Raw genomic sequence first — 20,771 nt, 5'->3', positions numbered from 1 at the left:
AGCAATACTCATTGATTGTTTAGTAACTCAAAGGCCCCTGTTTATAACGGAGATAGTACATGTAGTGTGCGCAACCCTTTTTCACTTGGTTCTTAAATTAGAATAGACTCGCAATGCATGTATGGTATTATTATTGAGTTTTACATTTTATTATTTGTTACCTATAAATTTGTATTTTGTTATATTATACTTACAAATATTGACAATTCATTATATTTCACGTTTTTTTCTTTAAATATTTATGAAAGAATATTGAAAATTAAAATTAATTAAGAGAATTGAGTAGTGTGTGAAATATTTTTCATATGAAGCTAGTGATATTATAATGTTACTATGATTTTTCGTTAAAAAGAGTACATATTAGAAAAATAACATGTTTATAAGGTTGCTATTGCCATTTTGTTGAGATAATTATAATAGGTACTCCGTATTGATGGCGCCACCGGATGACACTCAAATTGGGCATCACTGGGGATAATATCGTAAACTACATGGGTTTTTTCATTTTCTCCCCTAAAATTTGAATTTTAAACTAACTAATAGCAAAAGGGTATTATAGAAATTGTAAATTGCATAAATTATTATAGTTGTAACAAATGAATCATAAATAGAAATAATCCAGTAGAATTTTCCATGATTTTTGCCAAGTATTGAGGAGGAATAACACCAACGAACAAATACTAGCTTGTACGGTAGAGAAAGAATGCATTTTGCCGTTTTCCAGCAATCCATAAACAAGTAGTTTAGGGTAGTATTTGATTCATGTACTGATGTACCGATGTACATCGGAGAGAATTAGGGTAGTATTTGATTCATGGGAAACTTGGTGGTTACTATCGGCTAATGTTCGAAACGCAATAACATTCATAATTTTAGTGTCTTCTTTGTCGAAAGATCGTATTGAATATTTACGCTTGTTGATGAAGAAACGTAATCCTGGATGAATTGAATCAATAGATAAATTTAGGGGTCGTTTGGTTCACTACTTAGGATTGGAATGGATTGGAATGAGAAACAATAGGAGTATAGAGTTCCAATTCCATACCTTCCAAAACATGTTTGGTTCATTAGAAAAATAAACATGAAGGAATGGAGTTTGAATCCATGGGAAAGAGGTGGGTATGAGATTCCAAGGGGTTGAGGTGGAATGAGAATCCATATTCTAACTCCATTCCAAAATACCCTAACCAAACACTAGAATGCCTTGAATCCATTCCATTCCAATCCAAACTTCCCAACCAAACACCCCTTAGTTTACTTGAGAATTTTATTTTGATTGTATTGCATCAATTGTAATTGAATAGATATAAAATTACATGCCTACCCTTAACCCAAACGAAAACTAACATTTTATTTTTTCTATTTTTCTTTTCTTTAATGATGGTGGCGCCGAAATTTAGTGTCACCGGGTGACGCCCTATCACTATCCTTATTTTTTTAAAAAAAAAGCAAAATAAAATTGTTGACGATTTGAAGTAATTTGTAGACGATATTTTTAGCAATTTGGGTTATTTTAGGTGCGAAGTACCCCGTTTAGACACATGTTTTGACCCAAATAAGAAGAAGCCCAAACAACCACAAAATCAATCAATAAAAACAAAACAAAAATAAAATCCAAACAACTCTCCCACTTGAAAACCTGAATTGTCTCCTACTCTCCTCCTCCTCCTCCTGTCTTCACACTTTGGGCTTCCTCGTTATCTTTGTTCAACACCCTAAATTTCTAACCCAAAAATCAACCACCATTGTTTCAATATCAATATATCTAAAACCTCAAAACTCCATTACTGATTACTTCCAGCTTCCGGAAATATCAATATATCTAAAACCTCAAAACTCCATTACTGATTACTTCCAGCTTCCGGAAATTAAACTCCATTGTTCTCCGACTCAGATTTGTAAGTATTAATATGCATTGTTACTACTTTTTGTTTTTTCCCCATGCATTCTGCAATTATTTCGTCTCTCTCAATTCCCTTTCTCTTTAATTTACCGCTGTTAATTTTTTCATGTTAAAGCTCAATGGAATTACTGTAAACATGGAGTATTTTTAATTTTATTTTGCATAAAATTATCTGTGCATGCCAATGTTGTCTGTTTATATGATTATATCTGTCCTTTTTAAGTGTTTGGTATAATTCAATATACGAATTCTTGATGTAGAGGAAGTAATGTTTCCACAATCCCCTCTATTTCAAGTGAATTGGCGGAACGTTGTTGGGTTGAACATTGAAAATGTAATTAGATAGGGATTAACAGTTACTCATGGCACCTAGCTAAGCGATTTCCTACAATTTAAGACGAATTAGTATTCCTCGGGTTTACTTGTGCCGTTTTCTTCAACTGGAATACTTCCGTGCATTGGTGGGGCAACGAAACGGCCATTTAGTAGGCCACTCCCATCCTAGAGTCTTAGACCTCCTCAGAGAGCTTGAATCTGTTGAATACATTGGTGGGGCAACTAAACAGCCAATTATTCCCCGGGTTTACTTGTACCATGTTCTTTGTTAGGTTCGGAATACTTGAATCTGTTGAATGGGAGCTTACAACTATTTTTATCGTTTTTATCGTGTACTCCCTCTGTCTCGGTCATTTGTTGTCCTTTATATTTAAGAATGAATTTGATGAGTAATTTGATCATTCACACTCAATTTATTCCACTTGTCATTTAGTAATTGGCCCCCTCCCCTTTTCTTGGTTTTTGTGCCAAAATCAAAAGACAACAAATGAACGGGACGGAGAGGGTATAAGTTATGCAAGTGCCATCCATGAAAGTCTCTTGGCATCTTCCTTGTATTATTCATGATCTTTGATTATGGGAACGTTTCTCAAGCTTTTCTTCTTTGTTTCTTAACCAATAAATTTTTATTCTCATGTTATTCATGATGCTCAAAATTCCGTAAATGGTTGTTTTACCCACCTCAGCCAAAAGGCCAGTTATTCTTTGGTTTTGGATTATGCCAGAATAAAGCAAAATGACTTACTAAACTGGTTGGGTTTCTTTTAATCCCTTTCTTTTAATTGGATTATGCAATTTTTACCTTGGGTCCTTCGGTAATAGATTCTTTGTGTTGGTAGTACAAGGGTAAGGCTTCATACAACCATACATCCCCCTCAACCTCGCAATTTTTAGAAGTCCTTGAGGCACTGTGGTAATTTTATTCCTATGTTACTAGATTCGCTATGAATACGCCCTTATCGATTCGGGATTCGCTCTTGTAGAATTTGTTGTATGTATTGTTAGTAAGCGACATGATGAAATTCGCGATCCGTAGGGTATCCGAATCTGGTAACCCTGGTATGTTCCCATTTCTAATGGAGCCAACTAGCCACAATCTCAATAATCCTTAACTTTGGACTTGGGAGTATATGATGTAATAGAGGACTATAGCTTGCCAGAAGTGGGAGTCTAGGGTAATGTTCTTGTTGTAATAACTATGAACATGCCTTAATTGCTCTAATCGTTTAGTTCCACGTTGCTTCTTTCCTATCTACTTAACTAGCTTAAAACCCGTGCAAAATTGCACGGATATATATAGATAGAATATATAAATAAGTTCTGAAATTACATTTTAGTGAATGTGCAACAATTTATGTAAACGCTTTATAATTGCACTTTGTATATGTACTAAAAAATTATGCACTAATTAAATTTAGTTAGTTTGACTAAATCAAACACAATAAATAATCAAACTATCTTTTGATTTAAATAATCGTTAATATTTAGTTTGTAATGTATTTTAAAGGTAAATTAGTAAACTATTTCAAAAATTATAAAGATTAAGCTTAAAAAACATCAAATTTGATCTTTTCGATCTGGACCTAAAATAACCGGTCTTGGACCGAACCAGACCAAAGATCGAAACCTAAATAAATGTGGACCGAGAACCGGACCTAAAAGAATTCGCTCCGGTCTGATCCAAGATATGATAAATCTATTGACAAAACATTTACCCATATTTGTCAAAAAAAGAGTACAATATTTCTCTTTTACATCTCCAAAATACGCGAATAATATATACTTGTAATGACTGTGATACAATGGAGTAGAACATTTCTCATTCACATATTCAAATTAGGCTAATAACTTATACCTATAAATCTATAATAACCATGAAATATAGTTAATTTTTATTTTCATAAATCATCTTTATATATAATCAATTAGGCTAACTCATCTGAAGTATTGTTAGTGTACAAAAAACTTCTAATCTCTCGATTTTCAAAATTTTACATGTGACCTTTTTCTCATTTCGACTATTGGCCCATTATTTTTGTGAATGCAAGAAGTTTTTCCTTGAGTTGTTGGAACTTAGAACATGTGCTTTACTTGAAAATGTTGCGCGGAATCCACAAAGCTTAAATGACAACATACTCCTGAAATAATAATTATTGAGTGAAACAGTTTTATACTATAGGACAATCTTATTGGGTAAAGTTAAAACTCATTTAATAACATATATGAATAGTTTCTTCACATTGTGAAATTGTCTTTTCTATAAATTGTGTTCCTAAATATACTATCAAGCTTAAAATCTAATAATTATGTGGGATCGAATCACATGTGTACTGAATAAATGAACGTTCACTAATACGGAGTATGTTTTATGACTTCCCTAAACCACGTGGGTCACTTAATAATACAAAGTTTTACAAAATATGCTTAATGTCATCTATAATCGAGTTCTATGAATTCGAATTTAATACAGAATAGTAGCTTCCCGATATCTGTACTCGTGTACACTCTGATCACATGTTTAGCTTTCAAAGTAGATATATATCTCAATGTCTTTCTACCGTACCTGTGAAGAACAATATATTTATTTGCTCTATTTTCCTCTTGTAAATGCAATTTTTATACATATAGAATTTCAATAATACATTTGAGATCTATAATTAGTTGATGAAAGCACTAAATAGAGTATGAATGAATAAATCCCATGTCCATGGCATGACGTACGATCAAAATTGTAGACAAACGACCATTAACGACAACAAAAAAATCTTATCAATTAATCAAACTTATACTTAATTCATACACCATAATTCAATTCTACCCCTTTTCATTTTGTGTGTCAACTTCCATGAGTAATTCATAAAACTTTTAATATTACAATATCTTTTCATGCATTTAAGGAATTGAATTAGCCTACTTGCTTGTATATTAAAGATGCATCATGAATACTCCAAATAAATCTGACCTGGTAAAATTGGCAATTGTTAGACGGAGGAAACTACTGAAACTTTGCCAATCATAATATTCTTCAATGGAAACTAATTAATTACTCAATGAATAATCCCCATATAGTATGACTTTGTCTCAGAGATTTAGAACTTGTAGGTAAAAAATGAATTAAGAGAAAATATTAGGAAGGGAGTGATGCAGAAGGACGACGGTAGAACTTTGCACAACAATAGTGATTAGTGGCAGTAGTTTAGGGTTGTGCGTAGCCGATCACAAAATAGCCTTCAATGGAAACTTGTGATTTTCTTTCTTATTTTGGTTAACTTGTGATTTTCTTTCCTATTTTGATTAATTGTATGTAGTTGGGCGGGAAAAGAGTTAATGTGGTTAGGACACGTGGACATTGGTTTCTCTATTATACTTATATATAGATGTGCTGCTTCTTCTAATCTTCAGTTTATTTGCTTTAGCACTTAGTAAACACCGGGAGAAGTGTCTCATATGATTTTATATTTAGAAATGGTTAATCTTCCGACTAGTTTATTATGTATAACAGAAGTAGAAGATATAATTTCCCTCCAAATGAAATGTTTTCTTCTGTTTCCTGTTCCTCATATGAATGGAGAAATGCAGAAATATTTTGAATTGTCATTTATGGTTTTCTTTTCATTCCTTGAATCTCTTTCTTTGATTTCATTTCAAGCATAGTGCCACACTCATATCTTACTATTCCCTTCTTGACCTTAAAAGTAAACTACAACTGAAAAAACAGAAATCTGATATTTTTCTTTTATGTTGAATATCCAGCTCATTTGTCATCATATTGATTATTGATGGTTGTCCCGTTTTCCATGCTTGAAGAGTGACTATATCATACATGAAATATCCCTCTACTCCTAAGGATTTAAGTGTGGGGAATTAGAGGCGGGCAGACTCTGAAAAAGGCGTATTGAAAGTGGAAAAAACGTTGTTCGTTTGTTAGCAACCTTTTCAGAGCTGATTAACTTGGGTATTAGAAAAGGGCTTCTGGATACATTTGATTTATTCCCAACTTATCTCACATACTAGAGACCGTGGACTTTGCTTGATGACATTACGGTAATAATCTTTACTTTTTTTTCTTCTTTTAAACACGGGTCTCCATTTTTTGCCTTTCAACAGAGAAGAAGCACTTCGTACAAGAGGTAACATTGACATTTTGGAAGAAGTAAAGTTGGCGATAAACATATCAGCGATCGCAGTGGTGTAAATACCTGTGGACATCTAACTATGTGTGTAATTTCAACCTGACAAAAGGAGAACCTAAGTAATTCTAAAGTTGGTTCTTCACTTCTTCCTCTTCATCCTTTAGTCAAAATACTTTCTCAAGCAGATGTCACAACTTTTACAATTATTGCACAAATGGGCTCTTTGCAGAAAAAGGAGGTGGAAGTGTCATGCAAGCTGAAGGAGATGCATGGTCTTCAGGGACACTGTGGTTCAGTTTACAAAGTCACAGATGGGAGTGGATCCCATTCTGGTAAAAATTGCAATTGCTCAGCACGTACCTTTTCGCTAGACATGTGCAAGCAATCAAATGGCGCACTCCAAGGACTTGGACCATCTAGAGAATTGTGTTTAAAAGCTTCACAAACTCATTATCCCCAGCAGTTAATCCAGTTATCTTCCTTCAGTGCTAAGCTGGACCATGATGATATGTTAGATTCTTGTGAAAAGAAGGTTTACTCTTTAGAGACTTCTCTTGTTGGTTGTCAAAGTAATGTAGTTGGCATGAAGCCTTTGAATCCCTGGGCTCGAGAATATCACCGTGCTGGAGACCAGCGTTTTTCTCTTGTAAAGAGTAAAGATAATGTTACATCAGGTGGCATGAAACCTTTGAATCCCTGGGCTCGAGAATATCACCGTGCTGGAGATCAGCATCTTTCTTTTAAACAGGAAAGCATGCATTCTTTTGTAGAGAGCCTCAGGAAGCAAGAACTGTCGTCAACTTTGAATGTCAATGAGCCTATTTCATTTGCTAATATCAGTGGAAATAGTAACCTTTTGAATATATTAAATTATTTTCCACAAAAAGCTCCCGTTGTTTGTTCAAGAAAGAAGCTTCTTATTCTTGATATCAATGGAATATTAGCAGATATAGTCTATCCACCCCCGAAAGGGTACAAGGCTGACACGAAAATTGCAGGCCGAGCAGGTATTTTTCTTGGATTAGTTTTCTTGCCTGTTATGCAATGTTAAAGGCATTGTAAAAGCTTATATATTTTTGTGGCGGCATTTGATGCAGTTTTCACTAGACCCTTCTGTTCTGATTTCTTGAACTTTTGTCTTGAGAGATTCAATGTGGCGATCTGGTCTTCACGATCAAGGTAGATCTCCATTATCCATTTCCTGCGGGTTAACTTTCTTTGTAATTTCTGGGCTCTATTACGCCCATTAAAGCTCTGCTGCTTCTCTCTACCAAGTAATTCCTGCTTGATGGTAGTTGTTTTCAATCTGCAGGAAGATTATTGATCGGTTGCTTAACTACTTGATGGGAGACATGAAAGACAAGCTGATCTTCTGCTGGGTAGGAACCCACATCCCTTTTCCCCTTTTACTTGTTTGTTTTGTGTAAACATAATACTTCTGAAGATAATTACAACAGCTCAGCTCCATTTGGTTTGAGGGATAACATTTCTTTGTAATGGCTTTCCTATTTTTCTTGTGACCGGATAGTCAAAGTAGCATCTTGGAGATTCGTAAAAGCAAATGAGGCAATTGGATTTTAATGGAGGGATTACTTGGTAAAGGAACTTTCAAAAATAATTGATATTTCGCCGTTAGAGCTGATATATAACTGATAGGGCCCGTACCTGTCCAGTGTCTACCATTCCTGAGCTGATATGTACTGTAGTTAATACCGAAACAACTGATGACTTGTCAAACCCAAAAAGGCATGATATCTTGTGCTTATTCTTGCTACACCTCTACCATGAACTATCTGCAATTGCAATACCCTGGGCTTGAGGAAGCGGGAAATATGGAGGGTGGGGGAGCATTTCCAAATCTTTTTGATGTACAATCAATCTCTTCTAAACAGATGGAATGTCAGATATTCGCTTCTCATACTCTTCCGCTCTCGTTAATTTTTCTATGCAATCAAATAAAAGAAATTTCTTTTCATGGAAAAGCTTTCTCCACTAAAAGTTGTTTTCATTGCAATATTTTCTGTCCAACCACCTGAAGTAGAAAAAACTGATTATATTGGGGTGTATCCATGTTCTCTTATGCCAGGACATATTTCTGAATGTAACTGCGGCGTTTCTGTGCAATTCAGTCTGGCTCCTGTGGAGTTGGCGTAGTGAATTTATAGAGTTCCCTGATAAGTAGTTTGAAATGGAGTATCTTAGCTCTTGGCTGACTTCTTAGAAAATTTCGTGTGCTTTGTCTCATTTCATGTACCACAATTCCACTATCGTTGGGCAAGTAACTACTTCCATGTATTGTAATTTTTGCAGGATCTCTCACATTGCACCGCGTCGAATTTTAGAACCCTAGAGAATAAGCACAAGACATTGGTCTTCAAAGAGCTTAGAAAAGTGTGGGAGAGTTATGATTCCGATCTTCCATGGGAGAAAGGCTTCTTCAATGAATCAAATACATTTTTGTTGGATGATACTCCTTATAAGGCGTTGCTCAACCCTGTACGTATTATATAATCAATCAACAAATTGTTTGGCTATACCTATGTTACTTCGACACTTCACTTTGGTTGGGTGTCAGATTTTTGACACTCGGACGTTCTGACACAAGACTTTCACACTTCATTTTAAGGCCTAAAACACGAAACTTTTTTCGCAAATTAGCACTGTGTTGTGTCTCACATTGCTGTGGTGTCGGAGTAATATAGGGTGGAATTTTCTTTCTGACACGTGAAATATGTGCAGGCCCATACCGGAATCTTTCCGTATTCGTACGAGTTCAAAAATATTGCTGACAACGCAATTGGTATGATTTGACCTTGCAAATGTGCTGACATTTTCCTTAGTTTTGTTTTGGATTTTTTATGTGTGTACTTCGGAGTATGCATGCTTTTGTTAGTTCTTACTTCCTGCCTGGATTTCAGATAACTAGCGGGGAAGTGGTTTGGAGGTACAAGGGGAACCAACAAAAAATTTCAAACTGGGTGACCTTGCCCAAGACCCGATTAGAATTTAGAACTACCTAAATGTGACCTAAAATCTGGATAGACATGATCTGACCTGTAGTTGGCCAATAATTTTTGGACCTGAAAGGCTGAAACCACATAACTAGAAAATAACCCGATCCAATCTGACCTAAAATGACCAATTGAACTGGCCAATAAGTCAATAACCACTGACTCGAGATGACTCGTTATTAGCACACCTGGAATGGTTGCTCATGCTCAAGGCTTTAAGGGATGGTGGAAATAGATTGAGGGAAGAAATTAACAGATGGCTTTTAATTTACAGGTCCAGGAGGCAACATCCGAGCTTATTTGGAAGAAATAGCTGAAGCTGACAATGTACAAAGATACATAGAGAAGCATCCGTTTGGGCAGAGTGCTATAACTGAGAGAAGCTTATCTTGGCAATTCTATGACAAGGTTATCAAAGACCAAGGTGCTGTACCTGTTAGTGCAGGGGGATAACTTGTTTTTGCGTTGTACTTCATTTTGTCTCGGCTGTTTCGTTTCAGGTACTCAACAATACTCACAGTTTCCCTGTCTGATTTTTTGCTTCAATATTACATGAAGCCACTGCCGAAATAGTTTTTCTTCTTTTTTTGCCGAAAGTAATAGCATGTGTAATCAACATTCAAGAAAACTATTTCATGAATGTAACTTGTGATCGCGTAATCACCATAATCTCAGGCATTTTACTATATTATGTAGCTGATTCTCCCTAAAGCGATTAGGATGTGTTGTTGCAGCCTCAGTTTAATGGTAATGTCAAAACTGTGATTGTGTGGCGGATGATAGTTTCTAATAAAAAAAGTTTGAAGATAATCTCAGAGAAGCAAAAACTTTTCAGTTTATATTACTTTCTGTAACAAATGGTTAACAATGTCCAATTGCTTTGAAATTCAAAGTAAAATACTTCTGTACAGGTAGTACAAAGTTCATGAACTGTGATTTCGAGTCAAATCAATGCCAGGAAAATTATAAAACCTCATTCTGAAGGCAGTTCTTGTAAAGATACCAGAACAATTATGTCAAATAATGTGGACGCTTCTGTAAAAGAAAAAAAAACATAAGGTATAAATACAACTATGCATGCTATCACTGAACTTCTAGTATTCAAATAATTGATCAAATTCATTTAAAATCAAAAACGATAATAAGAATATGGATGAAATCGATCAACTTTTTTGCATTCTATCTTTCACATTTGGGAAAAAGGATTTAACAGTCGGGTATATTTAGCTCTTTACAAGATGAAAGTTACTGAGCTCGTTTGTCAGGGCTGAGTTTAAAATTATTGAACTCCTTTGCGAAGTTATTGGGTGTCAGTCTGGTAGTGGTAGACCTGGTAGTTTTGCCGGTGTCCGAAATGCTAGTCACGGTTGTTAACAATTGACCCACAAAAGTAATTAAAGTAGCTTGAGATTAACAAATCTTGAGATATTAGGCAGTTTTTATTAACTAGCACTTTCTAAAGAGGCTTATTTGATACTCTCTCCATCTTAAATCATTTGTTTATCTTTTTTATTTTGTGAAAGAGATATTTCTAATCAAAAGTAAACAAATGAATGAAACAGAGGGAGTAGTATGTAACTTGTAGGAGGAAACATTAACTGCGCAAGATAGCGATATATTTTAAGACAAAGGGAGTAATATGTTGATGGCGGTGGTAGAGGTGAACGAGCCGAGTGGTGGTGGGAATAGTTAAGGTGGGCAAGTATGGTGATGGTGGTATAATATGATGTGCATATAAGCGTATTCCTGTTACTTATATCAACTAGAAATTTTCAGTATCCCTTACATTATTTGTTTTTCTTCGTGTCAAATGAGCCGCAATGACAGTACAATATCGGGGATGCGGGAATTCATACCTAAAACCTATTGTTTATTATAGCCCAAATTGTTGATTACACCCTAATATGTTACAAAACTTGAAAATTGCCCCCTAATAATTTTTTTTAAAAAACTTACCACCTAATATGTCTTTTTTTCTTCAATATCAACACCACAACTGGATTCCGGTGACAAATTCTGGTGAACTTGTTCTATTTTGTCCAAAAGAGATGTTACTTGACTATTATACCCTTTTATTTTGTATTCCAATTCACTCTTTACCATTCATTCTTTTTCTATTCATTTTCTCTCCTATTTTTCTTTTTCTTCTCTCTCTCTCCCTTCTCTCACCTGTGATTCATTCATTCTTTTTCTATTCTTTTTCTCTCTTATTTTTCTTTTTCTTCTCTCTCTCCCTTCTCTCACCTGTGATTGCTTGACTAACCTCTTGGACGAACAAGAACCCTATAAGAAGATTTGAGCATGCTCCATTTTCGCCCCATGGAAACAAATTCGGGGTTGCAATTATTTTTCCTCGGTTGATAAAAATCAAATTGGAATGGAATAAAGCAATTTTATGTGACAAAAATTTGCACCCATTGCCATTTGAGTCTGAAATACCATTAATGATCAATGATGATGATGATATTGATGACGACGACACAAGCGCAGCAGAAGCAGAAGTACGCATCAGTACAAAGCAGAAGTACGCATCAGTACAAATTGATGATCAATGGTGATAGTATTGGTGATGACTAGTGTGGGGTAAAAAACAATGAGTATATTAGATTAAGTTAGACCGAGTAATGGATTATAAGGTAAGGGTATATCTGACCTAAAAAATATTCTCTTACTACAAAATACTAAAAATGTTGATATTGAAGAAAAAAAGACATATTAGGTGGTAAGTTTTAAAAAAAAAATTATTAGGGGGTAATTTTTAAGTTTTGTAACATATTAGGGTTGTAATCAATAATTTGGGTTTTATTATACCTTCATCTTAACCACTAGGTAAAACATCTTCGATCCCTTTCATCAAATTGTGAGCATTCACAACTCTACTAGAATAATGCCATGGTTGACAATTGAAATTCAAAAATTTCATTACAAAAAAAATTAAGATAGGAAGACTATGTACATCTGAGTATCTTAATAGGATATAAATATAATAGTGAGCTTCAACTATCACCTTTATGGTTGGTATTCGAATCCTGACAGCCTTCAATAATTCACGAAGTGGAATTTCAGCACACGGTACGCACTAACCACTCTTCAAACCCAATGGGCATTCGAGTAAAGGGCGTAATAGGATATAAATATAATAGTTGAGCCCCAACCATCACCTTAAAATTTTGGTTGAGATGGTTCAAACTTCATATCTGGCCACCTTTGGGAATCATGCTTTATTCACTCATCACATACAAAGATACAATGATACAACACACTAATTACAATTTACACTACATAAAGATTATCATACCATTAGCCACATTCACATCCTAGAGATAAGGAGGGGGACACAAATTCCATCTTCGACCATCGAGGGAAGCAGCAAGTCCAACTCCCCATATCGCTCCAATACCCTCATTCTGCAGTCATCAGCTGCTTGCAGTCCGGTAGAATAAGCGCCATGTACTGAACCTGGGAAATTTATGCTTGTCGCCTCTCCCGCAAAGAATAAGTTATCTACAGGTACCCTTAGCTTCTCGTATGAATCGTGAGACTTCCCAACTTTATCGTAACTGTAGGCTCCAAACGAGTTTACATCAGATCCCCAGTGAGACACCAGATAGTTAATCTGCACACATCACGCGCATCCAATTTTTCAGAGAGCTCGATAATTTGTCACAACAGAGTGTCCACTAGACCTGGCAAAGCTGACCCGACCCGAGACCCGAAATACATCACCCGAAAGTGACCCGATAGACCCGAAAGTGACCCAATTTAAGTGACCCAAAATGACCCGAAATAACATGCAGTGACTTAATTAAGGCAAAATCATGACTTAAAATGACCCAAACGACCCACATTGACCCGACCCAAAATGACCCAACCCAAAAATGACCCGACCCGAAAGTGACCCGATAAGTTATTGACCCGAAAATGACTCGACCCGATGTGACCCGACCCAAGCCCGACCCGAATGACCCATTTGCCAGGCCTAGTGTAACGGAATACATAATCTTACCGGCATAGAAGCATCAGGAAGGATCGTCTTCAGCTGTGTAAAAGCACAATTAGCTGCAGCATCATCAGGCATTTTCTCGATGTCTCTGGCCAACTTTCCAGCAGGCATATAAACAAGAACGGGATGACCGGTAGCCTTGTGAAGATTAAGGAAGTAGCTACATCTATGTGTGTCTTCTGCAACTACCCCAAGAAACTCGACATTAGGCCAGAAGACCTTCTCAAAGTGCAGAACAATTTTATTCTCGATACCCACTCCAAGATCCGAGATGGCAGCCTCTTTCCAATCTGGAAGCTTTGGCTCAAACTGGATGATTTTAGCCTTTAACACACCAAGCGGAACAGCAATAACCGCTGCATCAGCCACAAATGTACTGCCATCTTCGACAGTTACCTTCACCCCGTGATGATGCCTAGAGACTGTTGTTACTCTACAATCCGGAAATAGATAAGTCATGGTGTATTTCAAAAAATTAGGGTTTTTATCGACAGTAAATAGGTAGGTACCTATGATTCAGACGTATATCTAAACCTCTCGCAAGTGTGTTTATGACTGGGAGGTATCCTCGCACCATGAGCCCATGTCCACCAGGAAGGAGTACTTCCTGCAAATCGAAGCAGCCAAAGAGCATTCAGAATTTCAGATGGAAATACTGTGTCAATATATCCTCAGCAAAAGAAAATAGTGCCGGAATTACCTGATCCCAGTTTTTCAGGGATATCGTCTCAGCGTCCGCTGAGAACCAGCCCTCCATCCTACATAAGTACCACTGTAGTACCTTATGTGCAAGCCCCTCTAACCTGTAGTTTTTATCAGTTATAAGAAATAAATTCTCTCCGAAACATTAACAAGCGGAGTTTGTAGGAGGCAAATAGTAACTTGCCTCAGATCTGATCGTCTTTCAAAGACAATTGAAAACGCTCGCTTTATAGATATGTCTTCACTGAATTCCTTCCTTACTTTCTCAGACTGGACAAGAGAAATTACAGACTGTCACTCGGACGAGAAAAGAAAAAAAAACAAAACAAGCAACTTCATCTATGAGAAATCAGGGAGGCGAAAAGTACTTGCCTCTTGTAGAGCTTCTTCGAATGCTAGGCCAACCTTAGTCACTAGCTCCTGCGGGACTTGGTTTCCCTCCGTATCATAAAGAGCATAACTGCGTAAAATAAATGATGATCGCTGCAATTCAGAGAAACTTATACCAGCATCTGATACTTTGTTATCAGATGCTGGTATAATTAAAGAAACACAAATTGGAATATTGGAGCAAAGAGTTAGTTACCTCTCTAAGTCGTGGTCATATAAGACAGAGTTATCACCGCTAGTGCGATACAAGGGGAGCCCAAGTCTACCAATCAAAGGTGCCAAAGGATTCTCATCACATACACCATGCAACCTGAACCAACATTCACAGATGTCAGACATTAGAATAGGTATAAACCAAAATAGCGGAAAGCGAGTTGGATTTAAGTAATGGAGTAGTTACCAAGATGCACCTAGGTCAACCGGGAACCCAAATGTGTAGTCAGTGCATACACGGCCTCCAATTCTATCCCGGGACTCCAGCACAGTTACCTAATTTTCAGAGAATGGATACTGTTAATAAGAAGACTACATCAAACGTGTATATCTAATAAAAATCCCGTATTATCAGAAAGTATGAACCTGAATAGAAGCATCAAGAAGAGCTCGAGCGGCTGTAATGCCAGCAAAACCAGCACCTATGACAATCACAGATGGTGATGTACCTGACCTCCTTTCTGTTCTTGAGGAGCATAAACCTGCAAGATGAATGCTGTTAGTGGGCGACTTAAACATAAATCACTAACGTGTTAATCATTTGTTTACTTTTGATTAAAGTAGCTCATAGTGTCCTGATAAACATGCATATGGCCTACTGCTACCAACAAGCAGCTATACTCTATGTCTTCATCCGTCTAAATTATTTGTTAACCTTTATACTCCGTAAAACACTAAGACAAAAGAGTACTACTATGCAACAATTTCAATGATTTAATCTTCAACCCTCACCGGAAGAGCTTCTTCCTGGCAGTAGCGCACTACGTTCCAACCTTTATGCCTCACCACGTGATCTAACATGCTCATGGCCCTACTACTAAACCACTATACGATTTTAATGATGAATCATACTAAAAACACAAAATTCTTCTAAAGTACTCCGTAAGTACTTGGGACAAGTCAACTAACACAGTACTGTATGTAACTGTAGCAAAGACGGAGTACTGAAACATAATCATTAACATTAATCAACTTTAATAGCTACTTCTCCGGTTTCAATTATTTATTTAACCTTACTTTGAGCTCAAATACACTAGCTAATTTTTTTACCAATAGGTCTTGGTATAGATGGGTGGGGCGAATAGACGGATAAAGACCTCTAATAAAATGGATAGGGGGGACAAGGTGGGGCACCCCCCATGTGCTTCCCACTTTATGGCAAATGGGTATTTTGTGAGGGGAAATGGTATTCGTCTATACGTATAGACGGATAGTGTCCGTCTATAATGAGAATTTGTGTTTTTTTACAAGGAAATATCCCACATTTATCTTTAACGTGACACGGTGATATCAATCAATCAATCAATACTATATGTTAATTCCAGAAACCAAAGAACTTTAATGTAATTAAAGAAATTTAGACAAATTAAATATACTATATAGTTTTAAATCGATAGCACCGTGTGATGGACCTGATAAAGGGATCTCAATGTAAATATTATATAGTTTTGGTTAAAAGTATAATATAAACATGCCTTGATGAAGAATATTTATGGAAACTATATTAAATTAAAGTAATTAAATTTAGGAAACACAATAATATAGTGATTTTCCTTAAAATTAACATGTCCCACTTATGGAATTACTTAGTATCATCATAGAATTATAAATTAAGTTAAATGTAGTAAAACTAATAGTAGCAGCAACGAGATTAATAAAATTAACGGTATTAATGTGAGAGTAGTGACAATTATAATAATGACAGTGAGAGTAGTGAATGTAACAACGAATGTAGTGAAAGTAACAGTGGTAACAATGAGAAAAAGTATGAACAATTAAACAACCAATTGACTCAAGAAAATATTTTATTTATTTAAATATAGGCCGGAAAAATTAACGGGAATAATGAATTTAACAAAAAAAATAGATTAATTAGTAAAAGAAACAATAGTAACCACGGGAGTAGTGACGTAATGATATTAACAAAAAATGTCGTGAAAGTAATAATATTAATAGCGGGATAGTGAACGTGTCTCATAATTTGAAAATAAATTTTACTTTTCATTATAATTACAAGATATGTCATAGAAAAATATATTACTAAAAGTAAACGTCTGAGTTAGACAACTCCAACATAGTTTATTTCATTGAAAATAAAATTTAACGGTAAATAGAGTTAGCCCGGGCGAAGCCGGGCACCAAACCTAGTTTAGTACGGAGTAACAATTAGTCTTGCTATAGACGGATATATCCGTCTATTGCTATAGACGGGTCAAATACAATGAAAGTGGTGACATTTTTTGCCCTCACCACCTCACTTGTTGTTTGTCCTATTAGGAAAGTGGTATTGTATTTGGCCCGTCTTTCATTATAGACGAATAATGTCCGTCTAAAATGAGAATTTGTGATTTAGTAATTTAAGGTGATTTTAGATCATCCCAAAGCAGAAGGTACAGTTAATCGGGTCACCAATATTTTGTCTCTTAATCACATCTTAATTATCTTGACCCACTTTTATCCTCCCAAGTAGAAGATCACGATCTAGGTCAGCAACCCAATTATTTTCCAGTTTCCAACCAATGAGAGACTGCCACTTACCGGGTCACCATACTCAACCAAAGGTCACGCACCTTCCCTTTATTTTGACCGTTGTACTTTTTTTTTGTTTTCAGCCAATGGGAGAGTGCCCCTATCGGGTCACCAACTCAACTGAAGATCACCAATTGACCCTGAGTAATTCAAGGTCACCAAAATCACCCCCTTAATCCTAATTTAAGGTGTTATTAAGGTGACTCAGCAAGGTCATAATCCAGTCGGTGACCTTGCTTTTGGATGGTCTTATTGTCTAATGTCACTTTCGACGTGGTTTTATTTTGTAACCCCACTAACACAAAATCTCATTTGTGACGGCACGTATCCGTCACTTTGAAGTGACGGATACCATTTTCTCTCACAAATGACCCAAATAGAGGAGAGAGGGAAGCACATGGGGGTGCCCCACCTTGTCCCCCTATTCGTGAGCGGCATTATCCGTCACTTGTTTCGACCCGTCTTCAGCAAGACTAATTGCCCCACTAATATTACTAACCAACAGGCAACAGCACAACCCATAATAGAGTAACACGCAAGTTTGATTAATTATTAAACAGCAGGCATTATTTTAGTTTGAACCCCACCGGCCATTAAATCAGTTAGTTCCATAAGTGGGCCCCACTTGAAAGCGACTGTCCCAAAGGAAGGAGAAATGCAAGTAATTTAAAAAAAAAAAAAAAAAAAAGGGAAAGAATTAGTTGAAAACCTTGACGCAATTGGCGATTATTTCTGTTTTTGGCCTCCATTTAAATCACAATTAATTTGTTATTATTATTAGAGTCTTTCTGATGAGAATGATAAAAAATAAAGATCAAAAGACGCGTAATGAGCCAATTTGAATTCGAAGAAAACCCGAGATTTAATATGGACAAGCTCATACGTTCGTATGATTGTTATTATTATTATATGAATGAATATAGTATACTGTAGTATTTGATTGAATATGGAGTGATTTAGAAATGGGGATGAGTTGTGCGGAAATGTAAACAATTGGAGATGAATATATAAAGAAAATGGAGGATGATTAAAGGGAAGATGTGTGGTGATGGAGTGATGGTGCGGATAAGTGGGATTATTAGTGAGGGCCGAGGGGGTTAGTTAGTTCACTGCTTATTGACATTGACAAAATGACATTATCAATCACACACCTTTACAACGTGACGTTTTCTTGTGATTCATTGTCAACCATGAAACCTCTTTGATATATTTTAATTGATGATAACCCCATTGTATTCGATGGAGCCTTGACGAGTCGTAAATACATACGTCGGTGTGCTTATACATACGGTCTATCACTTATATCACGTTGGGGTTCAGGTCCCAATTCAGTATTCACTACCTACTAGTTTTAGCCCCGTGCACCAAAATTGCACGGGTTCATTTCATAGTTCTAAGAGCATTTCTAATGGTTCTCTATAAAGATCTGCTTGCAATTTTTGCAAAATAATAAGCCATTGGAGATGGAAAAGTGAGATATAGCTTGCAAACATGGTAGCTCTACCAAGCTATAAATGTCTCTGATACCAATGTTATAGTACAGGAATTCAGAATAATTCGAGTACTAAACCAGAGTAATCACAGGAGCTTTAATGGAAGCTCGAGTAATTGAATTTAGAGAGAGAAAGAGATGAGAGAAGATTGGAAATGAAATTATGTACTGAATGAGTAAAACAATGATTACATCAGAGTATTTATAGACAAGATAAGCTAACTAACTCATCTTAACAACCTATTGTAACAAACTTTACAGCTGGATTGTAACAACCTTGTAACAAACTGGTTGACTCAGCATAACTAACTACTAACTGAAATTTAGCTATAACAAGTCTCCCCTCCTTTGAAAATCTTTGTCCTCAAAGATTAGAATTAGGAAACTGAGCTGCAAAGTCGTTGTAAAACATCCAAGTGGCATCTTCAGGGGGAAAACCCAGCCATTTGATCAAAACTTTTATACCAGCAACTCTTCCCCTTTTAACCAGTTGTCTTTCAAGGATAGCCTCAGGCACTTTGGGCATGGAAGAATCATAAAATAGGGCAGGTAAGGCACCAGCTGACTTTGTTGAATCATAGCATTTCTTGAGCTGAGAAACATGAAATATGGGGTGAATCTGAGCATAGGATGGGAGGTTTAGTTTGTAAGCAGCTTTGCCAATCCTATCGATGACCTGGTAGGGCCCATAATACTTGGGATGCTGAGAAACATGAAATATGGGGTGAAGAACATGGACAAAAAATCAAGAACTGATGATGATGATGCTGCTGCAAATGTTCATCTTTCTAAGTGCTTGCTTTAGGAAAAAAAATAAAAGGTAAATTTTCATTGGATGAAAGCAAGTATGTGAGACCCATACAAGCTACATATATCGTAGTTTGCCATTAAAGTGGTACGTTGTCGGAAAGCCGAGTAGCTTTAAAAATCGATATGACAAACCAAGCTATAATGCATTGTAGTTGACCGTTGGAGATGCTCTAACAGTCACGCTAGTCGATGCCTTTGATCCGGGTTCAATCCTGTCAGTATTAAAACCGTTCTAGTAACTCCCTTTACTATTTAGTATTTTAAAGTTTCTCAAGTAATAGAGATATAATATATGAGTACTTTATACCACATTAGATAGTTTCATAATTCATAAACAATTGCAACAAAGATAAACAATTGCAACAAAGATGTTAATTTATGTGTTATTAAATTCATTGAACAAAGGTGTTTGATGTAACTAATGCAAATAACAATAATACAAATAAAAAAATTACTTTAAAAATTACTTATAAATTGCAACAAATAAATTAATCCGTTTTTATTTAATCAGTTTCCTTTTAAATTATCCAAGATCTTAATTTTTTTACTATAATTTTCATTTAATATATTAACTTATATATTTAGCTATTTGTATACTTTTCATTTTATTGATGAAATTAAACATAAATATACACTTTATAGATGTAAATTTTGCAATACACTAAAACTTGGGAGAGACGGTCTTTCAATAAGTTATTGAGAGATCAGTCTTCTGTATCCTCTTATTTGTATTTCATGACCCTTTTGTAGTAGATTGTGACATAGTAATTTCATAGCTATTTACATTATAAATGTACCCATTTTATCTTTAATCATGATTTGTACCTATGTTATTACCTTTGGTAACATTTTTTCTTAAAATTATAAAATAGTCTCTTAATAAACCTATTGAAAGACCGTCTCTCAGGAGACTTACTCTTTGCAATAAGTGGAATGGAATAAGAAAGGAGGAAAGAAATTAAATAGCTTAATGATAGTGGGAATGATGGTGGGACCCTTTATTTTTTTATTCCCTAAAATTTAGGGACCAATAGGAAGCTTCTAAATATTTCGGCTTTTATAGTATAGAGATTTTATAGTCTCTCAGCCGTCAATACCTTACACTTACTTTTTTTGGATATAGTAGTCAATAATTTACGTTTATATTTTAAGCATTACTATCTACTTTTATCATTTATTAATATTAAAATTAATTCCTTTCTCTTTGTATCTGGTCGTGTATAAAACATAAGAGTATGTAAAGTAGAGA

At 35.7% G+C, this 20,771-nt stretch overlaps 3 protein-coding genes across 5 annotated transcripts; 1 reads left to right on the top strand and 2 right to left on the bottom strand.

Annotated features, from left to right (window-relative positions):
• The first annotated feature begins 1,621 nt into the window (after positions 1-1,621).
• LOC141596999 (uncharacterized) lies at positions 1,622-10,122 on the top strand. Of its 3 annotated transcripts, XM_074417297.1 has the most exons (9): positions 1,674-1,898; positions 5,993-6,283; positions 6,347-6,502; positions 6,602-7,379; positions 7,470-7,551; positions 7,685-7,751; positions 8,683-8,868; positions 9,112-9,172; positions 9,658-10,122. In XM_074417297.1, the coding sequence occupies exons 4-9, from the start codon at positions 6,638-6,640 to the stop codon at positions 9,834-9,836; spliced, it is 1,317 nt and encodes a 438-aa protein (XP_074273398.1). In that variant the 5' UTR covers positions 1,674-1,898; positions 5,993-6,283; positions 6,347-6,502; positions 6,602-6,637; the 3' UTR covers positions 9,837-10,122. The 3 variants fall into 3 exon arrangements, with proteins under 3 accessions (XP_074273390.1, XP_074273398.1, XP_074273406.1); XM_074417289.1 differs by lacking the exon at positions 6,347-6,502 and having other exon boundaries at positions 1,622-1,898; XM_074417305.1 differs by lacking the exons at positions 1,674-1,898; positions 5,993-6,283 and having other exon boundaries at positions 6,414-6,491.
• Positions 10,123-12,563: 2,441 nt separating this feature from the next.
• Positions 12,564-18,199, bottom strand: LOC141596950 (polyamine oxidase 2-like). The gene is made up of 10 exons (XM_074417236.1): positions 17,930-18,199; positions 15,058-15,173; positions 14,879-14,967; positions 14,675-14,788; positions 14,461-14,548; positions 14,273-14,358; positions 14,087-14,189; positions 13,896-13,993; positions 13,390-13,819; positions 12,564-12,999 (listed from the first exon to the last, which is right to left on the bottom strand). Exons 1-10 carry the CDS (start codon positions 17,967-17,969, stop codon positions 12,694-12,696), a joined length of 1,470 nt encoding a protein of 489 aa, XP_074273337.1. The 5' UTR covers positions 17,970-18,199; the 3' UTR covers positions 12,564-12,693.
• An 877-nt stretch (positions 18,200-19,076) lies between these two features.
• On the bottom strand, positions 19,077-20,371 carry LOC141633605 (uncharacterized). Its single transcript, XM_074446064.1, has 2 exons — positions 20,360-20,371; positions 19,077-19,415 (listed from the first exon to the last, which is right to left on the bottom strand). Exons 1-2 carry the CDS (start codon positions 20,369-20,371, stop codon positions 19,077-19,079), a joined length of 351 nt encoding a protein of 116 aa, XP_074302165.1.
• Between the last annotated feature and the right edge of the window lie 400 nt (positions 20,372-20,771).

Source organism: Silene latifolia, chromosome 1 (genome assembly GCF_048544455.1).
Source record: "Silene latifolia isolate original U9 population chromosome 1, ASM4854445v1, whole genome shotgun sequence".
Classification (NCBI taxonomy): Eukaryota; Viridiplantae; Streptophyta; class Magnoliopsida; order Caryophyllales; family Caryophyllaceae; genus Silene; species Silene latifolia.
This window is presented reverse-complemented; position numbering and strand designations above follow the sequence as displayed.

What these genes read in the sequence shown, in the direction of transcription:
- LOC141596999 (XM_074417289.1), top strand. Translation starts at nt 6,638, where the DNA reads ATGCATGGTCTTCAGGGACACTGTGGTTCAGTTTACAAAGTCACAGAT. An exon ending in ATCTGGTCTTCACGATCAAG is followed by an intron (nt 7,552 to 7,684) that starts GTAGATCTCCAT and finishes TTCAATCTGCAG; the next exon opens with GAAGATTATTGATCGGTTGC. An exon ending in TATTGCTGACAACGCAATTG is followed by an intron (nt 9,173 to 9,657) that starts GTATGATTTGAC and finishes TTTAATTTACAG; the next exon opens with GTCCAGGAGGCAACATCCGA.
- LOC141596950 (XM_074417236.1), bottom strand. Translation starts at nt 17,969, where the DNA reads ATGGAGGCCAAAAACAGAAATAATCGCCAATTGCGTCAAG. An exon ending in TCGAAGAAGCTCTACAAGAG is followed by an intron (nt 14,359 to 14,460) that starts GCAAGTACTTTT and finishes TCTCTTGTCCAG; the next exon opens with TCTGAGAAAGTAAGGAAGGA. An exon ending in GATATACGTCTGAATCATAG is followed by an intron (nt 13,820 to 13,895) that starts GTACCTACCTAT and finishes TCCGGATTGTAG; the next exon opens with AGTAACAACAGTCTCTAGGC.